This window comes from Budorcas taxicolor, chromosome 10 (assembly GCF_023091745.1).
Source record: "Budorcas taxicolor isolate Tak-1 chromosome 10, Takin1.1, whole genome shotgun sequence".
Lineage (NCBI taxonomy): Eukaryota > Metazoa > Chordata > Mammalia > Artiodactyla > Bovidae > Budorcas > Budorcas taxicolor.
Window position 1 is genome coordinate 98,608,577 of NC_068919.1, and position 27,403 is coordinate 98,635,979.

The 27,403-nt window shown below is 41.6% G+C and overlaps 1 protein-coding gene across 1 annotated transcript in view; it reads left to right on the forward strand.

Moving 5' to 3' along the window:
- TTC8 (tetratricopeptide repeat domain 8) overlaps positions 1 to 27,044 on the forward strand; it is a 64,446-nt gene extending 37,402 nt beyond the window's left edge. Inside the window, exons 10-16 of the mRNA XM_052647393.1 lie at positions 4,803 to 4,890; positions 7,693 to 7,803; positions 19,786 to 19,925; positions 21,286 to 21,460; positions 21,775 to 21,897; positions 24,549 to 24,632; positions 26,850 to 27,044. Coding sequence (XP_052503353.1) covers positions 4,803 to 4,890; positions 7,693 to 7,803; positions 19,786 to 19,925; positions 21,286 to 21,460; positions 21,775 to 21,897; positions 24,549 to 24,632; positions 26,850 to 26,966 — 838 coding nt within the window. The 3' untranslated portion in view covers positions 26,967 to 27,044. The remainder of the gene's footprint in view (positions 1 to 4,802; positions 4,891 to 7,692; positions 7,804 to 19,785; positions 19,926 to 21,285; positions 21,461 to 21,774; positions 21,898 to 24,548; positions 24,633 to 26,849) is intronic.
- The last annotated feature ends 359 nt before the right edge of the window (positions 27,045 to 27,403 follow it).

Consider the following 27,403-nt stretch of genomic DNA (forward strand, 5'->3'; position numbering starts at 1 on the left):
ATCAAATTGCCAGCATCCACTGGATCATAGAAAAATCAAGAGAAATCCAGAAAAACATCTGCTTTATTGACTATGCCAAAGCCTTTGACTGTGTAGATCACAATAAACTGTGGAAAATTCTGAAGGAGATGGGAATACCAGACCACCTGACCTGCCTTTTGAGAAACCTGCATGCAGGTCAGGAAGCAACAGTTAGAACTGGACATGGAACAACAGACTGGTTCCAAACAGAACAAGGAGTCCGTCAAGGCTGTATATTGTCACCCTGCTTATTTAACTTCTATGCAGAGTACATCATGAGAAACGTTGGGCTAGAAGAAGCACAAGCTGGAATCAAGATTGCTGGGAGAAATATCAATAACCTCAGATACGCAGATGACACCACCCTTATGGGAGAAAGTGAAGAGGAGCTAAAAAGCCTCTTGATGAAAGTAAAACTTCAGTTCAGTAGCTCAGTCGTGTCCGACTCTGCGACCCCATGAATCGCAGCACCCCAGGCCTCCCTGTCCATCACCAACTCCCAGAGTTCACTCAGACTCACGTCCATCAAGTCCATGATGTCATCCAGCCATCTCATCCTCGGTCGTCCCCTTCTACTCCTGCCCCCAATCCCTCCTAGCATCAGTTTTTTCCAATGAGTCAACTCTTTGCATGAGGTGGCCTAAATACTGGAGCTTCACCTTTAGCATCATTCCTTCCAAAGAAATCCCAGGGTTGATCTCCTTCAGAATGGACTGGTTAGATCTCCTTGCAGTCCAAGGGACTCTCAGGAGTCTTCTCCAACACCACAGTTCAAAAGCATCAATTCTTCGGTGCTCAGCCTCCTTCACAGTCCAACTCTCACATCCATACATGACCACTGGGAAAACCATAGCCTTGACTAGGTGGACCTTAGTCAGCAAAGTAATGTCTCTGCTTTTGAATATGCTATCTAGGTTGGTCATAACTTTTCTTCCAAGGAGTAAGCGTCTTTTAATTTCATGGCTGCAGTCACCATCTGCAGTGATTTTGGAGCCAAAAAAAAATAAAGCCTGACACTGTTTCCACTGTTTCCCCATCTATTTCCCATGAAGTGATGGGACCGGATGCCATGATCTTCGTTTTCTGAATGTTGCATTTTAAGCCAACTTTTTCACTCTCCTCTTTCACTTTCATCAAGAGGCTTTTTCGTTCCTCTTCACTTTCTGCCCTAAGGGTGGTGTCATCTGCATATCTGAGGTTATTGGTATTTCTCCCGGCAATCTTGATTCCAGCTTGTGTTTCTTCCAGTCCAGCGTTTCTCATGATGTACTCTGCATAGGAGTTAAATAAGCAGGGTGACAATATACAGCCTTGACGTACTCCTTGTTCTATTTGGAACCAGTCTGTTGTTCCATGTCCAGTTCTAACTGTTGCTTCGTGACCTGCATACAGATTTCTCAAGAGGCAGGTTAAAAGCTCAACATTCAGAAAACGAAGGTCATGGCAACTGGTCCCATCACTTCATGGGAAATGGATGGGGAAACAGTGGAGGCAGTGTCAGACTTTATTTTCTGGGGCTCCAAAGTCACTGCAGATGGTGGCTGCAGCCATGAAATTAAAAGACACTCACTCCTTGGAAGGAAAGTTATGACAGACCTAAACAGTGTATTAAAATGCAGAGACATTACTTTGTCAACAAAGGTCCGTCTAGTCAAGGCTATGGTTTTCCCAGTGGTCATGTATGGATGTGAGAGTTGGACTGTGAAGAAAGCTGAGCGCTGAAGAATTGATGCTTTTGAACTGTGGTGTTGGAGAAGACTCCTGAGAGTCCCTTGGACTGCAAGGAGATCCAACCAGTCCATCTTAAAGGAGATCAGTCCTGGGTGTTCATTGGAAGGACTGATGTTGAAGCTGAAACTCTAATACTTTGGTACTTCATGTGAAGATTTAACCCACGGGAGAAGACCCTGATGCTGGGAGGGATTGAGGGCAGGAGGAGAAGGGGACGACAGAGGATGAAATGGCTGGATGGCATCACTGACTCGATGGACATGAGTTTGGGTAAACTCCGGGAGTTGGTGATGGACATGGAGGCCTGGTATGCTGCAATTCATGGGGTCGCAAAGAGCCGGACACGCCTGAGCAACTGATTAAAACATATATCAAGAACTCATGAAACTTAATAGAAAATAAAATGAGCAGAGGCTCTGAAAAGACCTTTTTCTAAAAAAGACATACAGAGGCCCAACATGAAAAGGTGCTCAACATCACTAATCCTCAGGGAAACGCAAGTCAAAACCACAGTGAGATTATCATCTTACATCTGTTAGAATGACTATTATTGAGAAGATTAGAAATCACAAGTGTTGGTAGGATGTGAGGGAAAGAGAACCCTCGTGAACTGTTGATGAAAATGTAAATTAGTGTAGCCATAGGGAAAACAGTATGGAGGTTCCTGAAAACATTAAAAATGTGCATTAAATTAAAATGTTAAATTAATTAAATTTTAAAATTAGTTTTAAGTTAATTAAAATTTGCTGTACCATGTGCTTCAGCAATCCTTGTTCTGGATATCTGTGTGAATAAATGAAAACACTGACTTGAATAAAAGATATCCTCATCACCGTGTTCACTGCAGCATTCATAGCCAAGATATGGAGACAGTCTAATGCCCGTGAAATCTTGCTGTTTGAGATGGCATGGATGGGCTTGGAGGGCATTATGCTAAGTAAACTAAGTCTCATAGAGAAAGACAAATATCCTATGATCTCCCTTATATGAGGAATCTAAAAAAAAAACGTTAAGAAAGTTCATAGATACAGAGAACAGATTGGTAGTTGCCTGAGGTTGAGACTAGAGGTGGGCAGATTGTGAGAGGGAGTCCAAAGGTTCAGATGCCAGTCATAAAATAAATAAGCTGTGGGGATGTCACCTAGAGCATGGCAGCCACGGTTAATAATGCCGTATTGTGTGTGCGAAATTTTCTAACAAAGTAAGACTTAAAGGTTCTTATCACAAGGAAAAAATTCTGTAACTGTGTATGGTGATGGATGGTAATTAGACTGATTGTGGTGATCATCTGGCAATACATACAAATATCAGATTATTATGTTACATGCCTGAAGTTGATATAATGTTGTATGGCAATTATATTGAGTTGGCCGAAAAGTTCCTTCTGTTTTTTAAATTAAAAATAAAAGACACATTTTTCATTTTCACCAAGAACTTTATTCACCATTTCTGTTCGACTACCTTCTGCCAGTTTTCAGGCATAATTCCATCTTCCCAAAGCTTTTTATCTTTTTGAGCAAAGAACTATTTCAGGTGTCTGTTACAATCTCCCAGGGGACTGAAATTTTTTTCCATTAAGAGCATTTTGTAAAGACCAAAATAAATGGGAATCTGAAGGTGGAATGTCTGGTGAATATGGCAGAGAAATGAGAACTACTCAGCCACGCTGTAACAATTTTTGCCTGGTCATCAAACGTGGTCTTGCACGATCCTGATGGAAGACTGTGTTTTCTGTTGACCAATTGCAGACGCTTTTTGTCGAGTGCTGCTTTTAGTTGGTCTAATTGGGAGCAGTACTTGTTGGAATTAATCATTAGGTTTTCCAGAAACAGCTCATAATAGAGGACTCCTTTCCAATCCCAGCATATCCCAACATACCCACAACATCAGCTTCTGTGGATGAAGACCGGCCTTTGGTGTGGTTGGTGGTGGTGCGTTTCACTTGCCCCACAATCTCTATCATTCCACACAATTGTACAGTATCCACTTTTCATCACCTGCCACAATTTGTCTTAAAAATGGAGCATTTCCCTTATGTGTAAGCAGAGAAACACATCAGAAATCCAGTCAAGAAGATTTTTTTCTGCTCAACTTATGTGGAACCCAAACACCAAAATGGTTAGCATACCACACTGGTATAAATGATTATCAGCACTTGGTTTAGATATTTTGAGCATGTCGGCTATCTCCTGCATGGCATAACATAGATTGTTCTCAATGGATGTCTCAGTTTGATCGCTGTCAACTTCAACAGGTCTATGTGACTGTGGAGCGTGGTCCAGTGAGAAATCTCCAGCACGTAACTTCGCAAACCACTTTCGACTCATTTGATCAGTCACAGTACCTTCTCCATATGCTGCTTTATTTTTTTTTGCATTTCAGTTGCATTTTTTTTAACTCTTTCTTGAGATAATAAAGCATAGTATTCTGAAAATGTTGCTTTTTTCCCCTTCTATCTTCAGTGTTAAAATGACTACACAAAAATTCACCAGTTTTGATGTTTTTTTTAAAATGCACACTGATATGACAGCTGTCACCATACAACCTAACAAAATTGTTTTGAATGAAGTTGGAGACAATTAAGCACTACTAGAGCCATCTTAATGGAAAAAAAACCAAATGAACCTTTTGGCCAACCCAGTACCTCAGTTTTTAAAAACGGGCTTTTATCTCTAAGTAGAAGATGTTTTTCAAGGCAATGTCATCTTCAGCTCTTCCAATAAAATGGAGGCTCTGAGCTTTTCTTGAGGTCATGTGACATGTCAGCTGACACAAGCAATGTGGTTGGTGAGTCACTGACATCCTGCCGTGATTAGGCTTCAGACAGACTCTACACCCCATTTAAGTGTTCAGACAGTGAATAGGGGAAGGCCGGCATCTTTTTCCTAACCTGTATAAATATGCATGTGTGCATACAACATCGCCTTCTTGGTACATGCTTACTCTTAACAGATATAATTTGTCTCTAATTCATATCCTCAGGGTATGAATGAATGCTGGTCGTATTTGTTTTAAATCGAATGTCTAATTTTTAAAATGGTTGTTCTTAGGTTAGGATTGTATCGGGAAGCAGAGAAACAGTTTAAATCAGCCCTGAAGCAGCAGGAAATGGTAGATACATTTCTCTACTTGGCAAAAGTAAGTATTCTTAGATTGAGTGGAATTTGTCTTCTCTGGATAAATGTTTAAATTCCAACCAGCGCATGGGGAGAGTTGCCAGTTTCTTTAAGAACAGTTGGCAAGTTAATGTGTTCGGACTTAACTTTTTTTTTTTTTAATGGTAAGGGAAAAGGTGAGAACATTCGGAGGATAACCATCTCAGGAAAAATCGGTTGCCAGGAAAGTAAGACAGCCTCTTTGAAATATTGCCCTAGATCGGAAGAACATGCTACAGGCTTACTGTCCCCAGGGGTCACAAGCCCCAGAGAGGTGTTTTTCTACAACACATTTGTTTCTCGTGTCAGCAGACTGTAGAGAACAGGATTGTTTTTATGTAGGTCCTTCACTTTTGGGCTCTGCCATTGTAACAAAAACAGTATTTCCCCTTTATTGAGCACCTACTCAGTGTAAGGCATTTTATCAACTCTTTTCCACATATAATTTAATTAAACTTTCTTAGCAACACCGCAAAGCGGATTTTAACATTTCCTTTGTGCTGTTGAGGAAAAGGGGACGTAAGAGGGTAAGAGCAGATTCTCAGCCTCACTTTCCTGTTAAGGGCCAGGATTCAGACCTGGGGACTTCCCCGGTGGCCCAGCAGTGAAGAGTCCACCTGTCATCGCCAGAGACTCAGGAGATGGGGGTTCAGTCCCTGAGTTGGGAAGATCCCCTGGAGATGGAAATGGCAACCCACTCCAGTATTCTTGCCAGGAAAATCCCATGGACAGGGGAGCCTGATGGGCTACAGTCCACGGAGTCACAGAGAGTCAGACACGACTGAGAGACTGAATGACAACAATTCAGCCCAGGACTTTCTGATTCTAGAGCCGCCTGAGTGCCACCCCCAGCCACGACAGAGTGAAGGGCCACCTGGAATTTCCAGTGTTAAATTAGTGACTTCTTTACCCTCACCAAGGCTACTTTAAAAGAAGCATTTGATGACGTGGTGTTTAGGATATCATCTTGTATTAATATATCTTTAAGAATTTCTTAAATTTAAAAAGTGTTGTAAAGGAGGCTGAAAAGAAGAGAAGACAGAAAAGGAAGTGCGTCTGCTGCTGCTCCTGCTAAGTCGCTTCAGTCGTGTCCGACTCTGTGCGGCCCCGTAGATGGCAGCCCACCAGGCTCCCTGTCCCTGGGATTCTCCAGGCAAGAACACTGGAGTGGGTTGCCATTTCCTTCTCCAATACATGAAAGTGGAAAGTAAAAGTGAAGTCGCTCAGTCGTGTCCAACCCCTAGCAACCCCACGGACTGCAGCCCACCAGGCTCCTCGGTCCATGGGATTTTCCAGGCAAGAGCGCTGGAGTGGGTGCCATTGCCTTCTCCAAAGGAAGTGCTACTACTTTCTATATATGGTATTAATGTTAGCATACTAACAGAATCAAAGGGAAGTTCTGCCATATAAACTTACTGTGCTAACTTAGTATGTTTATAGTAGTTTTTAAAAAATGTTTGAAAGTCTAATATCTAAGTGTCTTTATACACTATATGTTAAATTCTAAAAAGGTTTCTAAACATCACAGTAAAGTTTTCTAACAGCTTGAAATTATAATTCAGGTTACAGTATTTGACTATTATCTTCTTAATTGATAATTACTTGCCATGTGGTTAAAAATGTACTTTTTATTTTAACTATTGTTAAATACATGGTTTGATTATTTTTTCATAAATTGATTTGCTTAACTCTGTTGTTGCCTATGTGACTATAGGGTTACAATTTACTTTTCTTTTTTAATATGTGAAGGATTTACTGCTAAGTAGAGACCAAGCAGATTTTAGGAACCACATTATCTCTTATAATTTAAGCTTGTTAATTTAAGAATTATTAAATATTTTATATTACTTCACATATGGAATTATTTATTATATTTTTAAAAGCAATTCAGAAGCATGTAAGGTAGAAATTGAAAAGTTTTCATCCATACCCTTTCCTCTAGTCTCATTGTTTATCAGTAAACACTGCAGGCAGTTTTGTGTGTCTCCATTTGGGCTTCTTCAAAGCACAGTCTAAATGTTAGGAAGAAACGGAGGATCCAAGATCATGAAGGAAAAAAAAATGTCTTAATTTTATGTTTCTGTACATAGAACTGTAGTTATCCTTTTAGAAATCCCTAATAGGTTATGGTTTATCCACGCCGAATGTTCTCATTGCTAATTAAGTGGTGGAAACTGTTAAATGGGAGTGTCGAGTGCTAACCCTCTCAACTGCGTGACCCTCTACCCTACACACGTGTTTCCTTCTACTTCTCAGGGTCCTTCTCCCCACCCACCCCTCCAGAGGCTTCCCCAGCTGCTCCTTCTCAGACTTTCCCATGGGGCATGCCCTCTTTCTCCAGCATCTTCGAAAGCACCCTCACAATTGGTCCTTCATGCCTGCCTGTAGACACACTTATATCTGTTCCATCCTAAAAAAAGATTTTCCCTTGATTCTCTCTTTTTTTTAAAATCAATTTATTTTAATTGGAGGATAATTATTTTACAGCATGTGATAGTTTTTGGCGTACGTCAGCATCCTTTTCTAGTTACTGTCTAGTCTGTGTGACAGTAGTAAGCCCACAATAAGTGTTTGCTGAAGGAATAAATGAATAAATGTGTCACATACAGCATGAGGAGATAAAACTATAGCATCATTATTGGAAATTAATCCTACACATTTCTGAAAAATGTTTACTGTAATATCTAGGAGATAATTTGTTACTAAGCAATAATTTTAAATTTGTCATAACAAATACTGTTATTTTAAGAAGCAGTACTTTTGTTGAAATGTATCCTGGTTTTAGGTTTACATCTCATTGGATCAACCCGTGACTGCTTTAAATCTTTTCAAACAAGGCTTAGACAAGTTTCCAGGAGAGGTAACCCTACTTTGTGGAATTGCCAGGATCTATGAGGTAAGGTTCCTGTCTTTCAAAAAGTTGATATAAGATTGAGGTTATATGCTACTTAAGTAAGTTCATACATAGTCCCTTGGGGTCTTATAAAATGTAACAGTTTGTAAAATTAAGATTGTTGGCCAGTGATTTACCAACAGAGGAAGAGATTTTAGTGTATACATTAAAGAAACTTCAGTGTTTATGATGAAGTATTTCAAACACACAGAAGGCTATAGTGAATGGTACGAGATAGGAATTTGAATCGGTTCTTCCCTTGGCATGGTTGGCTGTCCCAGCACGGTAACTGGCCCTTCTCTCAGGTCTGCAATGTCAAGCAGCAGGTTTTTCTCTGTGTATATGGTAGATATGTTTTGGCTTTTCCATTCTGTTCTGTTGGTCTGCTTGTCTATCCTTATACCAATATTATGCCATCTCAGCTCCTGTAGCTTTATTATGCTTACTGTTTGGGAGGGCGCTTTGTTCATCTTCATTAGGAATGTCTTGGCTGTTTTGGACTTTTGCTTATTCTGATAAATTTTAGAGCCATTTTTTGTCAAATTTCATCAGAAGCCCCATTGAGTTGCTCTCCCTGCTGCCTAGTTAAGGTCGCTCCATAATAATTCTTGGTGTCAGGTTGGGAAAATTCTACCGGCTGTTCTTCACAGTTGGTTGTTCTTGGCCCTTCGCTCTTCCATATTAAAAACCCCGGTCGGCATGTGCTTTGGAACTGCACTGAATGTAAGAATGATGGGGGTGGAGGGTCTGCCTTTCTTCCCATGGGGGATCATGATGTAACTCTCCATTTACTTAGGTCTTTTTGTTGTTGTTGTTGTCTTTCAATGAATATCTTGTAATTATCTTCATGAATGTTTGGTTGAGAGTCCCCAAAACCACTGTGAGGTTCAGTGATTTAGGTCTCAGGACTCGGCACACAGTTGTACTCATAGCCACAATTTTTTGTAGCAAAATCAGTAAAGGGAAAAGGCATGTGGGGCAAAGTTCAGAGGAAACCAGACACAGGCTTTCCAGAGTCCCCCTGCCACCCACCCAGGCCCCTGGTGGAGTCACAGAGGACACATTAGATTCTTCCTGCAAGGTGTGGCAACATGTGTGAAGCACTGTCTGCCAGGGAAGCGCATCAGAGACCTGGTATCCATCACAAAAGAAGGCTGAGCACTGAAGAACTGATGCTTTCAAACTGCGGTGCTGCAGAAGACTTGAGAGTCCCTTGGACCGCAAGGAGATCAAACCAGTCCATCCTAAAGGAAATCAGTCCTGAATATTCACTGGAAGGGCTGATACTGAAGCTCTACCTAGATAGATGCGAAGACTCATTGCAAAAGACCCTGATGCTGGGAAAGATTGAGGGCAGGAGGAGAAAGGGATGACAGAGGATGAGAAGGTAGGATGGCATCACCACCTCAACGGACATGAGTTTGAGCAAGCTCCGGGAGATAGTGAAGAACAGGGAAGCCTGGTGTGCTGCAGTTCTTGGGGTCTCAGAGAGTCGGACACGACTTAGCAACTGAACAACAACGACAATCTGTTGCTGGGGGCCGGCCATAGAGGGCGGCACCGCCTGCCTATCACGCACCAGGACCCCAGACCCCAAGGAGTGAAGCAGGTGTTGATACAGCGCATGTGCTGCACCTTGTACAGTTCAGGTGTAGTGAGCCGCGCTGTCATTTGGGGGAAGTTTCATATAAGTGTAGGGCACTAGCTGGGCTTCCCAGGCGGCGCCAACGGTAAAGAATCCGTGTGCCAATGCAGGGGATGTAAGAGACGCGGGTTCAGTCCCTGGGTCGGGAAGATCCCGTGGAGGAGGGCATGACGACCCAGTCCAGCGTTCTTGCCCGGAAGATCCCATGGACTGAGGAGCCTGTTGGGCTGTAGTCCATAGGGTTGCAAAGAGTCAGACACGATTGAAGCGACTTAGCACTCACGCACGCACACACACAAGCCAAGTTCTAAGTTACTCACCAAGGGCGAGCCTTTCACAGGCCTTTCTAAGAGTAGCAGTCCCAGGCTTACTATGTTAACTCTTTTCTGCACAGATATATTTGTAGGTAAAATTGTGAATGAACTGCTTTTTTTTTCTCTTGTGTTTCGTATGGTCATTTCTGGTGAGTTGGAATGTATTACTTTATGTTGATTTGATACTAAAACTTGGCTAAATAGTCTTTTTAATAACATCATAGATTCTCTTAGATTTTCTAAGTAAAACTATCATCATCTGTGAATGTACACAGTTTTATCTCTTAATTTCAATGATTTTACTTAAAAAAACCTTACTGTTTAGGACTTCCAATACAGTATTGAACAGAAGCATCTTTGTTCTCTTTTAAATTCCTTGAAATGCTGGGTATGATGTTTTAAAATTATTTTGTTAGAAAAAAGAATGGAAAGTATTAATAGTTGCCATACCTTGGTAGTAGTGTGTGAATGGTTTTGTTTTCCAGATTTTCTGTAATCAACGTGTGTTACTTGTAATATGAAAACAACAACCCTTAAATTGTTTAGAAATAGCTTTTCCTTGTGAAATGTAACTTTGATAAGCATATAAATAGAAACCTTTGACCATTGTCTAAAAAAGCAATGCAGAGTTCCAAAGAATAGCAAGAAGAGATAAGAAAGCCTTCTTCAGCGATCAATGCAAAGAAATAGAAGAAAAGAACAGAATGGGGAAGACTAGAGATCTCTTCAAGAAAATTAGAGGTACCAAGGGAACATTTCATGCAAAGATGGGCTCGATAAAGGACAGAAATGATATGGACCTAACAGAAGCACAAGATATTAAGAAGAGGTGGCAAGAATACACAGAAGAACTGTACAAAAAAGATCTTCATGACCCAGAAAATCATGATGATATGATCACTCATCTAAAGCCAGACATCCTGGAATGTGAAGTCAAGTGGGCCTTAGAAAGCATCACTATGAACAAAGCTAGTGGAGGTGATGGAATTCCAGTTGAGCTATTTCAAATCCTAAAAGATGATGCTGTGAAAGTGCTGCACTCAATATGCCAGTAAATTTGGAAAACTCAGCAGTGGCCACAGGACTGGAAAAGGTCAGTTTGCATTCCAATCCCAAAGAAAGGCAATGCCAAAGAATGCTCAAACTACCGCACAATTGCACTCATCTCACACGCTAGTAAAGTAATGCTCAAAATTCTCCAAGCCAGGCTTCAGCAATATGTGAACCATGAACTTCCAGATGTTCAAGCTGGTTTTAGAAAAGGCAGAGGAACCAGAGATCAAATTGCCAACCTCTGCAGGATCATGGAAAAAGCAAGAGAGTTCCAGAAAAACATCTATTTCTGCTTTATTGACTATGCCAAAGCCTTTGACTGTGTAGATCACAATAAACTGTGGAAAATTCTGAAAGAGATGGGAATACCAGACCACCTGACCTGCCTCTTGAGAAACCTGTATACAGGTCAGGAAGCAACAGTTAGAACTGGACATGGAACAACAGGCCGATTCCAAATAGGAAAAGGAGTACGTCAAGGCTGTATATTGTCACCCTGCTTATTTAACTTCTATGCAGAGTACATCATGAGAAACGCTGGGCTAGGTGAAGTACAAGCTGGAATCAAGATTGCTGGGAGAAATATCAATAACCTCAGATATGCAGATGACACCACCCTTAGGGCAGAAAGTGAAGAGGAACTAAAAAGCCTCTTGATGAAAGTGAAAGAGGAGAGTGAAAAAGTTGGCTTAAAGCTCAACATTCAGAAAACGAAGATCATGGCATCCGGTTCCATCACTTCATGGGAAATAGATGGGGAAACAGTGGAAACAGTGTCAAGCTTTATTTTTTTTGGCTCCAAAATCACTGCAGATGGTGACTGCAGCCATGAAATTAAAAGACGCTTACTCCTTGGAAGGAAAGTTATGACCAACCTAGATAGTAAATTCAAAAGCAGAGACATTACTTTGTCAACAAAGGTCCGTCTAGTCAAGGCTATGGTTTTTCTAGTAGTCATGTATGGATGTGAGAGTTGGACTGTGAAGAAAGCTGAGTGCCAAAGAATTGATGCTTTTGAACTGTGGTGTTGGAGAAAACTCATGAGAGTCCCTTGGACTGCAAGGAGATCCAACCAGTCCATTCCAATATATGGCAAAACCAATACAGTATTGTAAAGTAAAATAAAGTAAAAATAAAAATTAAAAAAAATAAATAAAGGAGATCAGCCCTGGCTGTTCTTTGGAAGGAATGATGCTAAAGCTGAAACTCCAATACTTTGGCCACCTCATGCGAAGAGTTGACTCATTGGAAAAGACTCTGATGCTGGGAGGGATTGGGGGCAGGAGGAGAAGGGGACGACCGAGGATGAGATGGCTGGATGGCATCACCGACTTGATGGACGTGAGTTTGAGTGAACTCTGGGAGTAGGTGATGGACAGGGAGGCCTGGCGTGCTGCGATTCATGGGGTCGCAGAGTCGGACATGACTGAGCAACTGAACTGAACTGAACTGAAAAAAGCAGTATCAGTATCTCTCTATCTTTAGTTGTATGACCTTAAATTGAACATGAACAAAATTTTGACTAAGAAGCTTAGGAAGGAAATAAAATAGAATCCATTTTGAAAGCTGTGAAATTCGTAGTGGTGACTGTCTTGATGTGGTTGGAATTGTTTGTGCCTTTTTTTCCTTTTGCCCTTCTCAGGTGGGAGCTGCTGTTATGAGGAACTGGTGGGAAGGATTCCTTCCTCGCTCCCATTACAGTGATTGTTGCTGTGGCTGGGACAGGGAGCGGGTCTGGAGGGGATTCTTTAATCAGCTACCTTCTTCTTTCCCCTGCTCTGGGTCTGGCCAGGACTTGGAGGAGCACATTCTTTTGTAAGGGTAACAGGGGAAGGCTTTGTGAGAAAAAGTAGAATCTGAATTTTTACTCAAAGGAAGAAAGAAGTGAAAAGAGAGCATCCTAGTTTTGAGGACGACGTCGTGTACAAATCGGGTGTCCGAGGGCTGAGCACAGACTTGGAACAGCCGGATGCAGCATTTCCCCTTGAATTTACATGGTTAATTTCACTTATGGCAAAGTTTGCCTTACGAAGATTTCCACTGTGTTCCTTTTCTCTTTATGTGACAGTGGATTGAGGGTTAATTAGTAAAGTTTGGTTCTCAGCCTTGGAGCTTACACAGCATCTGCCTTTGGGGATTTTCGTATGTATGTCATACTTTTCTCTGGAGGGATTCTTTTCCTTTATGTTCCTTTTTTTAATCACTTTCATTTTGATCTTGTTTCTTTTAAATGAACATGTTTTGCTGCCTGTTATTTATTGCTTGTTCTGTACAGAATCTTGTTTTAAATGATGTTATCCTTGCTAAATTTATATGGTTGTGGTTTTACTTTTTCTTGGGGCCTTTTGTTTATTCATTTGAAAGGCAGGCTTTTATTTGAACTATTCTGTGGTAAAAGGTTCAAATAAAGGCCTGTATTGCTTCCCTCGTGGCTCAGACGGTAAAGAATCCGCCTGCAATGCGGGAGACCTGGGTTTGATCCCCTGGAGGAGGGCATGGCAACCCACTCCAGTATTATTGCCTGGAGAATTCAATGGACAGAGGAGCCTGGCGGGTTACAGTCCAAGGAGTCGCGAAGAGTTGGACACGACTGAGTGGCTAAGCACAGCACGCTGCACATGTTAAAAGGTGTTTGAAACTGAATAATTACCCTAGGAAATGTTGTTCTCGTGGTCCTTGAACTTTACTTTGTGTAGAAATGACTTTGGGAGTGTTTGAGAGTGAGGTCCATCTTCCTCCTCCTGACTCACATGTCCTGGAAAGTGGGATACAGGCTTTTGTCTGCTGAGCAAGCTCACAAGGTGATTCTGATATATAACAGAATTTGAGAATCATAGCAAAATTCACTTCCCTAAGTTATTTACAGTTTTGTTTTAAATAAAACCCAGTGTTGATATTCTGTTCAGTTCAGTTGCTCAGTCATGTCTGACTCTTTGTGACCCCATGGACTGCAGCATGCCAGGCCTCCCTGTCCATCACCAACTCCCAGAGTTTACTCAAACTCATGTCCATCGAGTCGGTGATGCCATCCAACCATCTCATCCTCTGTTGTCCCCTTCTCCTCCCACCTTCAATCTTTCCCAGCATCAGGGTCTTTTCAAATGAGTCAGTTCTTTAACTCAGATGATATTCAATGGATTAGTTCAAAAAATAACCACTAATAACTACTGTAATAATCACTTAAATGATAGTTGAAGTGATATTTGTATGTTTGAAGATACTATTTTAAATCTACATTCATAAAATTTATTCTTGAGCTACTATAAATAGTTCTAATGCTGGAATAGATTAAAGAAAGCACAGAAATAGAATCTGTGTGTATTCATACATAGGAAAATTTATGTGATAAAGACTGTCTCTTAAACCAACTGGATTATTGGATTGTTTAATAACTTCACAATAGAGCTGGATGAGTAATGATCTCTTAGACTGAAAGAACACATTGCTGGGACTTCCCTGGTGATCCCGTGGCTAAGACTCCATGCTCCCAATGCAGGGGGCCTGCGTTTGATCCCTGGTCAGGGAACTGGATCCCACATGCCTCCACTGAAGAGCTCAGATGCCACAACCAAAGACTGCATGCCACAAGGAAGATCTGGGGCAGCCAAATGAATAAATACTGAAAAAAAAAAAAAGGAACCCATTGCTACCAGGTGACTTGAAGATTTAAAACCATGAATGTTCCAGAAGAAAATACAGATGAGTTATTTATATAAACTTGAATTGGGGAAGACCTTTCTAAACACAATACTAATTTAGAAAGCCATAACAGAAAAAATTGATCAATATGAGAACATAAAGGCTAAATTTTCTATACTGTAAAATCAAAAATACAAATAAAAGCAAACCCTAACAAAACAGGTAAAAATATCAAACAGGGAACATATTTGCCAAACCTGGGACAGGGGAAAAAAGCTACTTTTACTGTCTTCACTTTATATGTTGCTCAACAATTGCTGGGTTTCAGGTGGTCTATAGATTAATGGGAGAATTAGATACTGACACGTAAATGTGCAAATCCACGCTTATAAATTCTCATTTTGGTCAAGAACATAAACATGGAAACCGCAACAGGTATTTCCTCCGAGCACTGGTGGGGGTAAAACCATGGTTTGGCTCTTGTCCTTGCAGCCCACACAGTGACGGTGGCCCCTCTCCGTGCAAGCAGTCGCTCCAGAGCTGAGACAGCAGCCAAACTCCGGCTGCAGTTCAGCAGGACCTCCGCCCTTTCGTCCTGGTGCTGGTTGACACACGTCTACAAGGACTCAAGCAAACCACCTGTGCTTTCCCCCTGAAGGGAATGTTCATGAACGCATGGCCTTCCTGGGTTGTGAGTGGAAGTCTGTGTCAGCACGCGTCCATTGTGTCAGGGAGGAGAAGGCAGGCAGTGCCCAGCGACCCTGGTGCCACAGCTGCGTCTCCAGCTCTCCTGAGCCCGGAGGGCGGTTCCCCATCCAGACTCTCACACACAAACCAACGATAAGAGGACGAGAGCTGGGATAGCAAAACTGACGAAAGGCATGAAGCCTCAGTTCGCAGGAAAAGAAATGTGTAGTGTGTTGAGTGTCTAACCTCAGTGATAATTACGGAAATGAAAACTGAAACCACAGTGTCACTTTTTACTTAAAGATGACTCACGTTTCATGGCATTTAAGATTGTCAAGGGCGTAGAGGAACAAATGTCACGTATGAACATTATTGCTGGGAGCGTATACTGGTACAACCCATTTGGAGGCTATTTGCAGTTACTTATGAGATTTTTAAATGTATATTTGTTTATTTAATATCAATGCATATTTTATAATAACAACTTTGAAAAACTTCATATAAGGTTGTCAAAGACATGCTGTGTGTCTGTTCATTAGCTAAGTTGTGTCCAGCACTTTTGCAGCCCCATCGAATGTAGCCCACCAGGCTCCTCTGTCCATGGGATTTTCCAGGCAAGAATACTGGAGTGGATTGCCATGTCCTTCTCCAGATTTTCCCGACCCAGGGACTGAACCCTCATCTCCTGCGCTGGCAGGCAGGTATTCTTCACCACTAAGCCAGTGGGGAAGCCCCAAAGACATGTTAGTTTCAGTCTAAAATTGCTAGAGATCACATAAATTAAGTCCATGACCATCAATCAAGTATGCAGACATTCTAAGGCATTTTTTAAAAACTGGAGTATAATTGTTTGTAGAAGTGTCTTAATTTCAGGTATGCAAAGTGGAAACAGACCTAAAGACATAGGAGACAAACTTAATGGTTACCAGAGGGAAGAGGGAGTGGTGTGGGCGACAGGTTAGGAGTACAAGGTTAACAGATACTAACTTCTAAGGTAATTTTATGGAACCAAAAGCCTTGAAACAACTGACCACTCGGGCTGGAGTCTTCTTTAAATTGGATGTTACCACCTGTGGCAGACTGAATTTTCTGCCTCCCTACCCGCACACATTCTTATGTTGAAGCCCAACCCCTGTGGAAGATGTCTAGAGGCAGGGCCTTGGGGAGATAATTAAGGTTAGATGAGCTCATGAGGGTGGGCCCTCGTGATGGGATTAGTGCCCCTATAAGGCAAGACACCATTCCTTCCCCGCAAGTAGGTTCATTAGTACCATTTTCTGGATTCCATATATATGCGTTAATATATGAGATTTGTTTTTCTGACTTACTTCACTCTGTATAACAGGCTCCAGGTTTATACACCTCACTAGAAGTGACTCAAACTTGTTCTTTTTTATGCGGAGTAATACTCCATTGTGTGTATATATATACACACACACACATACCGCAGATGTAGAGAATGGACTGTGGACACGGTGGGGAGGGAGAGAGTGGGACGAATTGGGAGGTGGCATCAACATTTATACACTACCATGTGTAAAGTGGTAGCTGGTGAGAGGTTGCTGTATGACACAGGAAGCCCAGCCTGAGGCTCTGTGATGACCTAGAGGGCTGGGATGAGGGGAGGGGCGGAAGGTTTGGGAGGGAGGGGATAGATATATAATTATGGCTGATTCGTGGTGTTGTATGGCCGAAACCAACACAACATTGTAAAAATGTTTTTCGAAAGACCCCAGAAAGCACTTGAGTGCTTTCTCTTTCTCTCTCTCTCTCTCATGCAAGGATGGTGAGAAGGTGACCCCCTGTAGCCAGGAAGACAGTCCTCACTAAAACGCTGTGACGTCAGCTCTGTGGCCTTGAGGGCAGAGGTGTCTGTTGTCTAAGCTGCTCAGTGTGTGGTGTTCAGTTATGGCAGCCTGCATAGATGAGTGCACCACGTTTGGCGCCTATGACACTGGATGAAGCCCTGCGCTGTGGAGTGCTGTTGCTGTCTGAATGTCCTCTTTGGAAAAAAAAACCTGTTCAGGTCTTCTGTCTGTTTTTTAATTGGGTTATTTGTTCTTTGATATTGCGTTATATGAGCTGCTTATGTATTTTGGATACTAACCACTCATGAGTCATGTAATTTGCATATATTTTCACCCATTCATTAGGTTGTTTCCATTCTGTCAATGGTTTTCTTTGCTGTGCAGAAGCTTTTCAGTCTATTTAGGTCCCGTTTGGTTATTTTTGCTTTCTTTCCTTTGCTTTAGGAGACAGACCCAGAAAAACTAGCGTTGTGATACCTGTCAGAGAGTGTCCTGCCTGTGTTTTCTTCCAGGAGTTTTATGGTTTCTGGTCTTACATTTTGGTCTCTAGTCCTTTTTGAGTTGCAGCCAGCAGGGGCTGCTCGTCATCACCGTGTACAGACTCCTCACGTGGTGGCTTCTCTTGTTGTGGAGCACAGGCTCCAGGCACGTGGGCTCAGTAATGGTGACACACGGCTTAGTTGCCCTGAAACACATGGAATCCTCCCAGACCATGGATCGACCCCCTGTCCTCTGTATAAGTAGGCAGAGTCTTAACCGCTGGGCCACCAGTGGTTAAATCCTTGCCTTTATTTTTGAATATAGTGTGAGAAAATTTTCCAACTTCATTCTTTTACATGTAGCGCACTAGTTATTGAAGACACTGTCTTTTCTCCATTGTATATTCTTGCCTCCTTTGTGGTAGATTAATTGACCATAATAAGTGTGTGGTTTTATTTCTGGGCTCTCTGTTCCAATGATCTATTAATATATGTCTCTTTTTGTGCCAGCACCATACTGTTTTGATTATTGTAGCTTTGTAGTGCAGTCTCAAATCAGGAAGCTCGATTCCTCCAGCTCCTTCTTCTTTCTTCATATTGTTTTGACTATTCAGGGTCTTTCTTGTCTCCATATAAATTTTAAAATTATTTGTTCCAGTTCTGTGAAAAATGCCATTGCTATTTTGATAGAGATTGAATCGAATCTGTAGATTGGTGTAGTCATTTTAACTATGTTGATGCTTCGAATCTAAGAATATGCTGTATCTTTCCATCTGTTTGTCTTGTCTTCAGTTTCTTTCATTAGTGTCTTAAAGTTTTCCAAGTGTAGGTCTTTTACCTCCTAAGGTAGGTTTATTCCTAGTATTTTGTTCTTTTTCATGCGATGGTAAATAGGATGTTTCCTTAATTTCTCTTTCTGATAGTTTGTTGTTAATGCATAGAAGTGCAACAGATTTCTATATATACTCTTTTATCCTGAAGTGTTACCAACTTCGTTGATGAGCTCCGGTAGTTTTCTGGTGGTATCTTTAGGAATATCTATTTATAGTATCCTGTCATCTGTAAATAGCGATAGTTTCACTTCTCCCTTTCCAATTTGGATCCCTTTTATTTCTTTTTCTCGTCTGGTTGCTGTGGCTAGGACTTCCAATACTAAGTTGAATAAAAGTGGTGAGAGTGGGCCTCCTTGTCTTATTCCTGATCTTAGAGAAAATGCAGAAATCCTCAACAAAATATTAACTAACTGAATCCAATAATACATTAAAAGGATCATACACCATCATCAAGCGGGATTTATCTCAGGGATGCAAGGATTTTTCAGTATTTGCAGATCAATCAATGTGATAGCCATATTTACAAATTGAAGAATAAAAACCATATCTCAATAGATGCAGAAAAGCTTTTGAGAAAATTCAGCATCCATTTATGATAAGAATTCTCCAGAAAGAGGTCATAGAGGGATCATACCTCAACATAATAAAGTCCACATATGACAGACCCACAGCTGACATCAGACTTAATGATGGAAAGCAGAAGGCCTCCCCTAAGACAGGAAGTGTCCACGTGCTTATCTTCCTACCGGATGTAACCTCCTCGAGGACAGTGCCGCCGTCTTTCTGGGTCCAAGGGGGATTGGTCCCAGGACACCCCCGGGTTATCAAGATCTGTGGGCGCTCCAGTCCCTTATATAATGTGGCAGAGTATTTGCATATAACCTGCCCACGTCTACCTGTATACTTCACTTATTTAAACATTTTTATCTGTCTGTGTTGGGTTAGTTACTTCATGTGGGACCTTTCATTGTGGTGCGTGGGCTCTCTCGTTGCAGCACGTGGGCGTTGTTGCCCCGCAGCCTGTGGTTCCCCCACCGGGAACTGAACCTGCACTCCCTGCATTGCAAGGAGGACCCGTAGCCCCTGGACCCCCGGGAAGTCCCCATGCATATGCTTTAGATCACCTCTAGATAGCTCGTGATGCCGAATGCAATACAAGTGCTGTGTAAATAGCTGGAGATGCACAATAAATGGTATATAAAGAATTTCCAGTGCATCAAATTCAAGTTTTGCTTTTTGGAACTTTCTGGAATTTTTTTTCTAAATAGTTTTGATCTGTGGCTCACCGATCTCATGTATTCGAAACTACTGGGGGTGGGGTGGGGTGGGGAGGTGACTGTAATTTTATCTTTTTGTTCACATTGTGTCCCCAGGACCTAGAACAGAGTCTGGCTGTGGTAGGCTCTTAATAAATACTGAATTGGAAAAAATACTGAACTGAATAAAATAATGTAAACCAGTCTTCATCATAACAATTTCTTATTGAGTATTAATACAGTATTGCTCTTCCCTCTTGATGGAGATTAGGAGATGAACAATATTTCATCAGCCACTGAGTACTACAAAGAGGTCTTGAAACAAGACAATACTCACGTGGAAGCCATTGCGTGCATCGGAAGCAACCACTTCTACTCTGATCAGCCGGAAGTGGCTCTCCGGTTCTACAGGTACACTACGTTCAATTTGTAAAACTGCTTTCCTGTGAAAGAGTGATGCAAAAAGTGATAAGGACAGAACGAAGATGCAGGGAAACAATGTGTGGGCCATGTCTATATGAGACCAAAAATTCAAGCACCTGGATGTTTTATGACTATTGAAGCTATTTCTAAATAATTTGGAAATGCAGAAGTAGTTAGCATCTTGCCAAAACACACCTGGATAAATGCCTACTTTTAACACCATGTCGGTGTATGTGAATTGGCCATTTTGTCATCAAACAATAATAGCAGTTACTAGAAGCTTCCACGTCATGGCCTCCATTAATACCACTGTACCTAGTGTCAAAACCTTAAAGGTAAAATGAGAATGTGATTTGTAAAGAGCAGTGGACCCCAGGCTCTAAAGCTATGAGGAGGACCTTAAAACAGAATCCCACAAATATGTTTGCAAAATCTAAGTAAGTTATTTTCACTGGTTCTTTGAGCACATACTTATTTTATCCTATAGATGGTTCCTGAGATTAATTTTTAAATTATGATTTCCTCTTTAGCCCTTGGGTAATAAACAGGGAGATAACTGGCAGCTGATAAGAGTTCTTTCTAAGTACATGTTGGAGCACAAAAGGCAATAATGTGAGTGCCAGCCTGCGCTCACACAGCTGTCTCTACTCCCCTACCCCCGGAGCGGGTCCTCAGGGCAGCTGGGGTGATTTTCATATGCTTGTCTGAACTCTCTCATCCTTCGGGATTAATGATGAATAGAAGCAAAATAGGGCTGTTGAGCTGCAGCGTGAAAGCTAAATGGGGAACATCGGGATCCCCCGACAGTCTTGTCTTCCTGAGTAGAAGCTCACTGGTGGTCACTGGATGTAGCTGAACCACACAGCACAACCAGAATCCAACTCAGCTGAAACCTCGGGAGGCTAAACAAAGGCCTTGAACTCGGTTAGAAGGACTCAGAAGTTTCCCTTCCGAGCCCCAAAGTTGCATGAGGCCAAAGTGTGTAGGGGTTTTACTTTATGTGACTATTTATTTATTATTTTGATACTCTAGCAAAGCTGTGTAGGCGTTTTACTTTATGTGACTATTTATTTATTATTTTGATACTCTAGCAAAGCTTTTGGGGGGAAAAAAAAGTTAGATAAGTTATTTCTGACTTTGCCTCTGGATACATTTGTCATGGCTGGAACCATTACAAAAGGCATGCTTTTGAATTCGCTTTAAACTCTTTTTCATTTACTATAATACTTTCTGTTCTTTGGAGGGTATTAAAAACATATAAAATGAATTCACTTCTAACTTTGTAAAAAATATGTCAATATCTGTAAAGTTGATCTGACACCAGAGTGTGTGTGTTCTTTTCAAAAAGGCGACTCCTCCAGATGGGTGTTTACAACTGCCAGCTTTTCAACAACCTGGGGCTATGTTGCTTCTTCGCCCAGCAGTACGACATGACTCTGACCTCATTTGAACGTGCCCTTTCTCTGGCTGAAAATGAGGAAGAGGTAGCTGACATCTGGTACAACTTGGGACACGTCGCTGTGGTACGTTGTTTCCCTGGTAGAGTTTCTGTTCTAGAAAAGGTAGGCACGTGTTAGTCTTGAAGAAATTTTCACGTACTGGAAATCCAGGTTTGGTTACAGTCCTTGTACCAATTTATAGAGATTGCTGGGAGTCATCCAAACTCGTTGTACATCGCCAGGTTAATCCCCTTACGTACAAGTCACAGCCGACTCCTGTGTCGGGACGTGTTGTTTTCTCTGCGGTGGCAGGAGAGATGTGTATGGGGTGAGGCGGTCAGAGGGGCGGGAGGAAGTGGCCGGATTTGTGTGTGCAAGTCTGTGCTCTTCTCTTACAGGGAATAGGGGACACGAACCTGGCCCACCAGTGCTTCCGGCTGGCTCTGGTGAGCAACAACCACCACGCAGAGGCCTACAACAACCTGGCCGTGCTGGAGATGCGGAGGGGCCACGTGGAGCAGGTCAGCCAGCCCCGTGGGCCGCAGACAGCCTGCTTGCTTCCCAGAGCAGCGGCCACGTGCAGCCATTTTCACACATGACAGTTTCAAAATGAGCTCTGGGGTCTGACTGCCCGGGGTTTGAGTCCCAGTATTGGCAGTGTGACCTTGGACAAGTCACTTAACCTTTCAATGTCCAAAATAGAACACTCGAGTTTATTAGGGCAAAACTGCACCTCCCCAGTCTGTCCTGTGGTCGTGAACCGTTCCACCGTTCACAGCCCACCAGCCGCCACCCTACTGCTCAGGCCCGCATCCTAGGACCACCCCCTACACATCCTAGGACCCGCTCCCACCCCCCCAGAAACTTCTCTTTTCCAGCTGCCCCTTCCCCGCCACCCCCTGCCTCCAGTGAACCCCATCCATGCCACGCACACATCCTCCACTCTCTGCCCCCCGCCCCCTCCTCCAGGCCGCTGTTGTCTCCCGCCTGGATGAGCACAAGAGTCTCCCAGGTGTGGTCTTTGTTTCCACTCCGTCAGCAAGGAAGTGCACCCTGTAATGTATTTTCCTCAGGACAGCCTTAGGGTATGTTTTTAAAACAAGATTATTTTGCTTAGCATCCTCCAAAGGCTCCTCCCTGCAATTCGGAATATGTGAACAGTTTGAACTTCAAACCTTAGCCTTCAGGGCCCCGCACTGTCTGGCCTCCAGGGCCCCCCTCAGACCACGCTTTGCCACCAGTCCTTCTCCCCAGCCGTCAGACATGTGAGCTGCTGGCTGCTGGGCGGGCCCGTTCCTACTGAGGGGCCTCTGGACTAGACTACTTTCAGATACGACAGGGACCCTTTTTATCATTCGGGTCTTCGCTTAATTACCACCTCTTCAGAAAGACCCACTTGACCGTCAATCTAAAGGAGCCCTCACTATCGTCTCCTGGTGTTTTCTCCTTCCCAGTCCTTGGCGTTTTATCAGACCTTTTCAGTCTGTGTGTGTAGAATGCAGAATGCTAGCTGTGTGAAAGCAGGGACCTTCTCTGTCTTCTAACTGCTGCATTTTCAACATCAGAACCATTGCCCAACACTGGGGAGGTGCTTAGTGTGGGTAGAATGGGCGGATGATAAAATCGTCATCACAGCAGCTGACCTGGAGGGGTTCTTGTGAAGGTGAGCCGCTTGTGCACGTAAAGTGCTTGGAATAGTAAAGTCACATGATAGATGCTTACTACGTTCTATTTGTTATCATTTACCTAATGGGAAGTTTAAAAGCTAAATACACTCATACCATATTAATGACAATGAAGATAAATCGCTGTTCCATTCCCTGTATTAGAGATGATGAAGCAGACTAGAGGAGGTCACGAGGTCACAGACCCTGTGCGCAGCACGCCAGGACGGTAAAGCCTGGCCTCCGAAGCGTGTTGCTAAACCTGAGAAAACAAGCAAAGAGACCTCAGTGGATGCTGCCTTTGCTTCACAACATTTTCCCAAAGCGAGTAAAGTGGCTGTGTACTTTGTAAACAAAAGCTAACTGCTCTGAAGTGGGAATTTGTTCCGTCGTGGAACGTTGTATCCATTTGAAGCAGGCGCTTTTTATGATTTTCTCTGTTTCCATGTTGGTGGTTTTCTTTCCCTCCTACTTATTGTTGTTTCTATAGTATGCAGTTGATTTGAAATGTTTCGGTGAAAGGTCTCACTATTATTGAAAATTATACTTCACTTCCCCTGGAGAAGGACATGGCAACCCACTCCAGTATTCTTGCCTGGAAAATCCCATGGGCAGAGGAGCCTGGCGGGCTGTGGTCTGTGGGGTCGCGAAGAGTCGGACCCGACTGAGCACACACACACATGCTTCAATTGAAAAACTAGCAAATCACAAAATTAATACCTACCATCTCATATAAGCTGTTATTTTCCTTTAAAAAAAAGGTTTAAGAATTTGTCCTCGGGGCCATACGTTGAAGCTGAGCTCCACGTTGAAAGGCTCTTTTGGCCGCTTAGGAGTGCTGAGTTTGTGGTCTTGACAGTGAGTGTACAGGCTGCTCATGTCACTCCGTGGCCTCTGCAGCAAGTGGTCCCGTGAGCCTGCAGGCGACAAAACATGGTGTGAGGTTTGTCTTTCGAGTGCTTTAGCGAGCGGAAAGCTTGTCATTTTCGGTTGCCTTCAGTTGTCATTTTCAGGTCAGCAGTATAGTAAGTGCTTGCTTGTTGCTGTCCAGCACAGAACGTGGTGATCGGAATTTGCGGTGGTTTTTGATGGCTTTGGTTGTTGCCTTAGAGAAGGTAGTTGGAAGCCCACTAAATCAATCAACAGCGACAAAAACTAGATCGATAAGACTTTTTTTTTTTAGCATTGAGAGGACTATAGTTTGAGTTGTACATCATATTGAAATATAAACTATAAGAACAGTGGTTCTCACATAACTTTTCAATTCTGTTCTTTTCTCCATATTTTGAAGCATTTTATTTTAAATATAATTTTGACAAGATATAAGTAGTTAATTGTATATCTGTAAATTGTATTTCATAGAAATTCATCCGTGTTTATTACAGAATCATGTTTTTTAAAGTCCTTCCCTGGGTAAAGTATTCTTCTACCAAAAAAAAGTATCACCAGTATAGTGCTAATATATACTCATATGCCTTTGGTCTCTCCTTTTTTTCTTTTCTAAACAGGCAAAAGCACTGTTACAAACTGCATCATCTTTAGCACCCCATATGTACGAACCACATTTTAATTTTGCAACAATTTCTGATAAGGTATTTGCTTTCTTTATCAATTTATCATCTGACCTATTTGTTTTCTTCTTGTGTGTGTGTGTGTGTTTTCTTCCTTGGTTTTAAAAATTGTACAGATAAATGAGGACATTCTAACCATAACTTCATGAGAGAAATGGTTTTTTAAACACTTGATTATTTACACATATGTCTTCATTTTAAGGGAATGTTTAATACACTTTAAGTATATTTATCACTGAATATTAGCTAAGCTTAATACCATTATGGATTGCAGAAGAATTATTTTATGTTTTAAAAGATGACATTTAATCATTGAAAAACTGCTCATTAACTTCTGGTTTGGGGAGGATTTAGTAATTAGTGTTTTTTTATAGGGAAATCCTGTATATCATTTATCGATCATATAGTCACCAAGTCTAGCATGATGCTATAAAATTAGGGATGTTAGTGAAAGCTGTTTCAGCAATGAACAATATAGGAAAGAAGCAACTGTTGATACTGTGTTATAAGTCAATTAACATCTAAGAGCTAAAAGAAATTGTGTGTCCTTTTACAATAAGAAGGAAAAGTCATCCAATAACTTTTACTTGCAAGACTTCCTTTAACATGGAAGATGAGTTTTGAGGATAAGGAAATGGCTAAAAATGTTTGCTGATGTAAAGACTACTTCTTTATAGACCCAGAAAGTTATAAAAATCATTTTTCATAACATGAATGTGAGCTCATTCATTCTCTTGTGTTTTGAAAATGAAACATGCTGTTTTTTATAAATTGTCATTTTCGAGCACTTGTTAAGTGCTTGTCACTGTTCTGGGCACTCTCCACACCTCTAATTCTCTCAACAACCCCGCAGTGTGGGTAACCCTTACCTTCCCTGTGCATTTTTTCATACAACTGATGTTCCACTTGTTGAACTTGTATGAACAGCTGCTACATACGAGGCGCTGCTGTAGGCACAGAAGATGTTAGTAGTGAATAAATCAGGCAGAAACTTCTGCCTCGTGCAGCTTGCATTCTAACAGCAGCCAAGGCTTTGGAACTTAGACGACTTCTCTGGAGCTCCACGGCAGTGGCAGATTCAGAATTCATACCCAGCGCCCACGTGTTTCCCACTGCTCCCAATGTTTCCCACTGCTCCCAGTGTTTCCCACTGGACATCCCTGATGGCTCAGACGGGAAAGAATCTGCCTGCAGTGCAGGAGACCCTGGTTCGATCCTGGGGTCAGGAAGATCCCCTGGAGGAGGGAATGGCTACCCACTCCAGTATTCTTGCCTGGAAAATTCCATGGACAGAGGAGCCTGGCAGGTTACAGTCCATGGGGTCGCAAAGACTCAGACACAACTGAGCAACTAAGCACGCATGCACTTGCTGCCAGTTAGTTAAACCACAAAGAAGCCTTGATTACTTTTTTTCAGGAGTGTTATTAAATTTTAATGATATTTAATGCAAATGGAATATTTCTGTTAGCAAAAGTCTACACTTCCATAAGAGAAAATACTATGTTAAAAAGAAATGCTATGATTTAAAAAAGAAAAGTTTTCAGTTCATATGTGTGTTACAGAAACACTACCAGAAGTGAATGGTCTGTATTTGTGTGTGTGTGTGCACACACTGCAAAGCTCTCTCCTGTTGGAAGTGTATACATGAATCAGGGTACATTCAGATGGATTCAGATACTGTATGTGTTTTCCTTTGGGACTGGATTGTAACAAAAAGTTTATTGAAAATCAAAGATACCCTTAATGAATTTTAAAAACTGGATATCTTCCCAACATTACTGTTAGCAACCTTTTAAAAGTACCCAGAGCATGTTGTTATATCTTAAATACAATAGTTTTTACTTAAGTTTCCTGTCTTAAGAGATATTACCCTAACCAAAACGTATCATTGTCTGTGGTAAATTACAGACTGAACTGAGTTGGCTGTTTTAGCATGCAGACGTCAGTTTATTTTTATGAGACTATCAGTGACAGGAAAAGAAAACAGGTTTATGAGTTCATAGCTAGACAACTGTAATGGAGCAGGAATTATTTACATGGTTGGTTATTTTGCTTATACTTTTTCAAGACTGAATTGTAATCTAGGTGAAAAAATTTTTATATTGAAGTAACATAGTCAAGAAGTTTGCCTTGGGTTTTTACGTTTTGCAGATACTATGTTTTTTTTTTTTTTAATTCATTTCTTATTTTTTCTGGTTCTCATTCTGTGGTCTTATTCTGGTCTGCTGTTCCTTACAGATTGGAGATCTACAGAGGAGTTATGCTGCTGCTAAGAAGTCTGAAGCAGCATTTCCAGATCACGTGGACACTCAACACTTAATTAAGCAGTTAAAGCAGCAATTTGCTATGCTCTGATTTTTCCTCAGTTAAATATATTCATATATATATATGTATTTAGGGAAAAAGTAGTATTGTATATATATTTGTAATACAAACCTGTGCTTGATATTAGTGAAGGTGACGTGTAGCGGGATTTTAAACCAGAATGTTTAAAACTGTATAATAATAACTTTTTAAGATAATATCATAAAAGATAAGGTTTAATCGTTTGTAAGCAGATCATGAATTCTCCCGTATATGGTAGATGTTTGTTTACAATGTTTACAAAACATTTTCATGAATTTCTTCAAATTCTTAAAAATATACATTGTTAATGTCCTTTAGTTGGCCATTAGCTAGCATGTAGCTTAAGAGGTGTGAAATCTGCCTTTAAAGTTGCACTTTTATGGCTAAAACTTATATACTTACCCTTGGTACAGACTTTAGAAATTAAACGTTATATTTCAAACTAT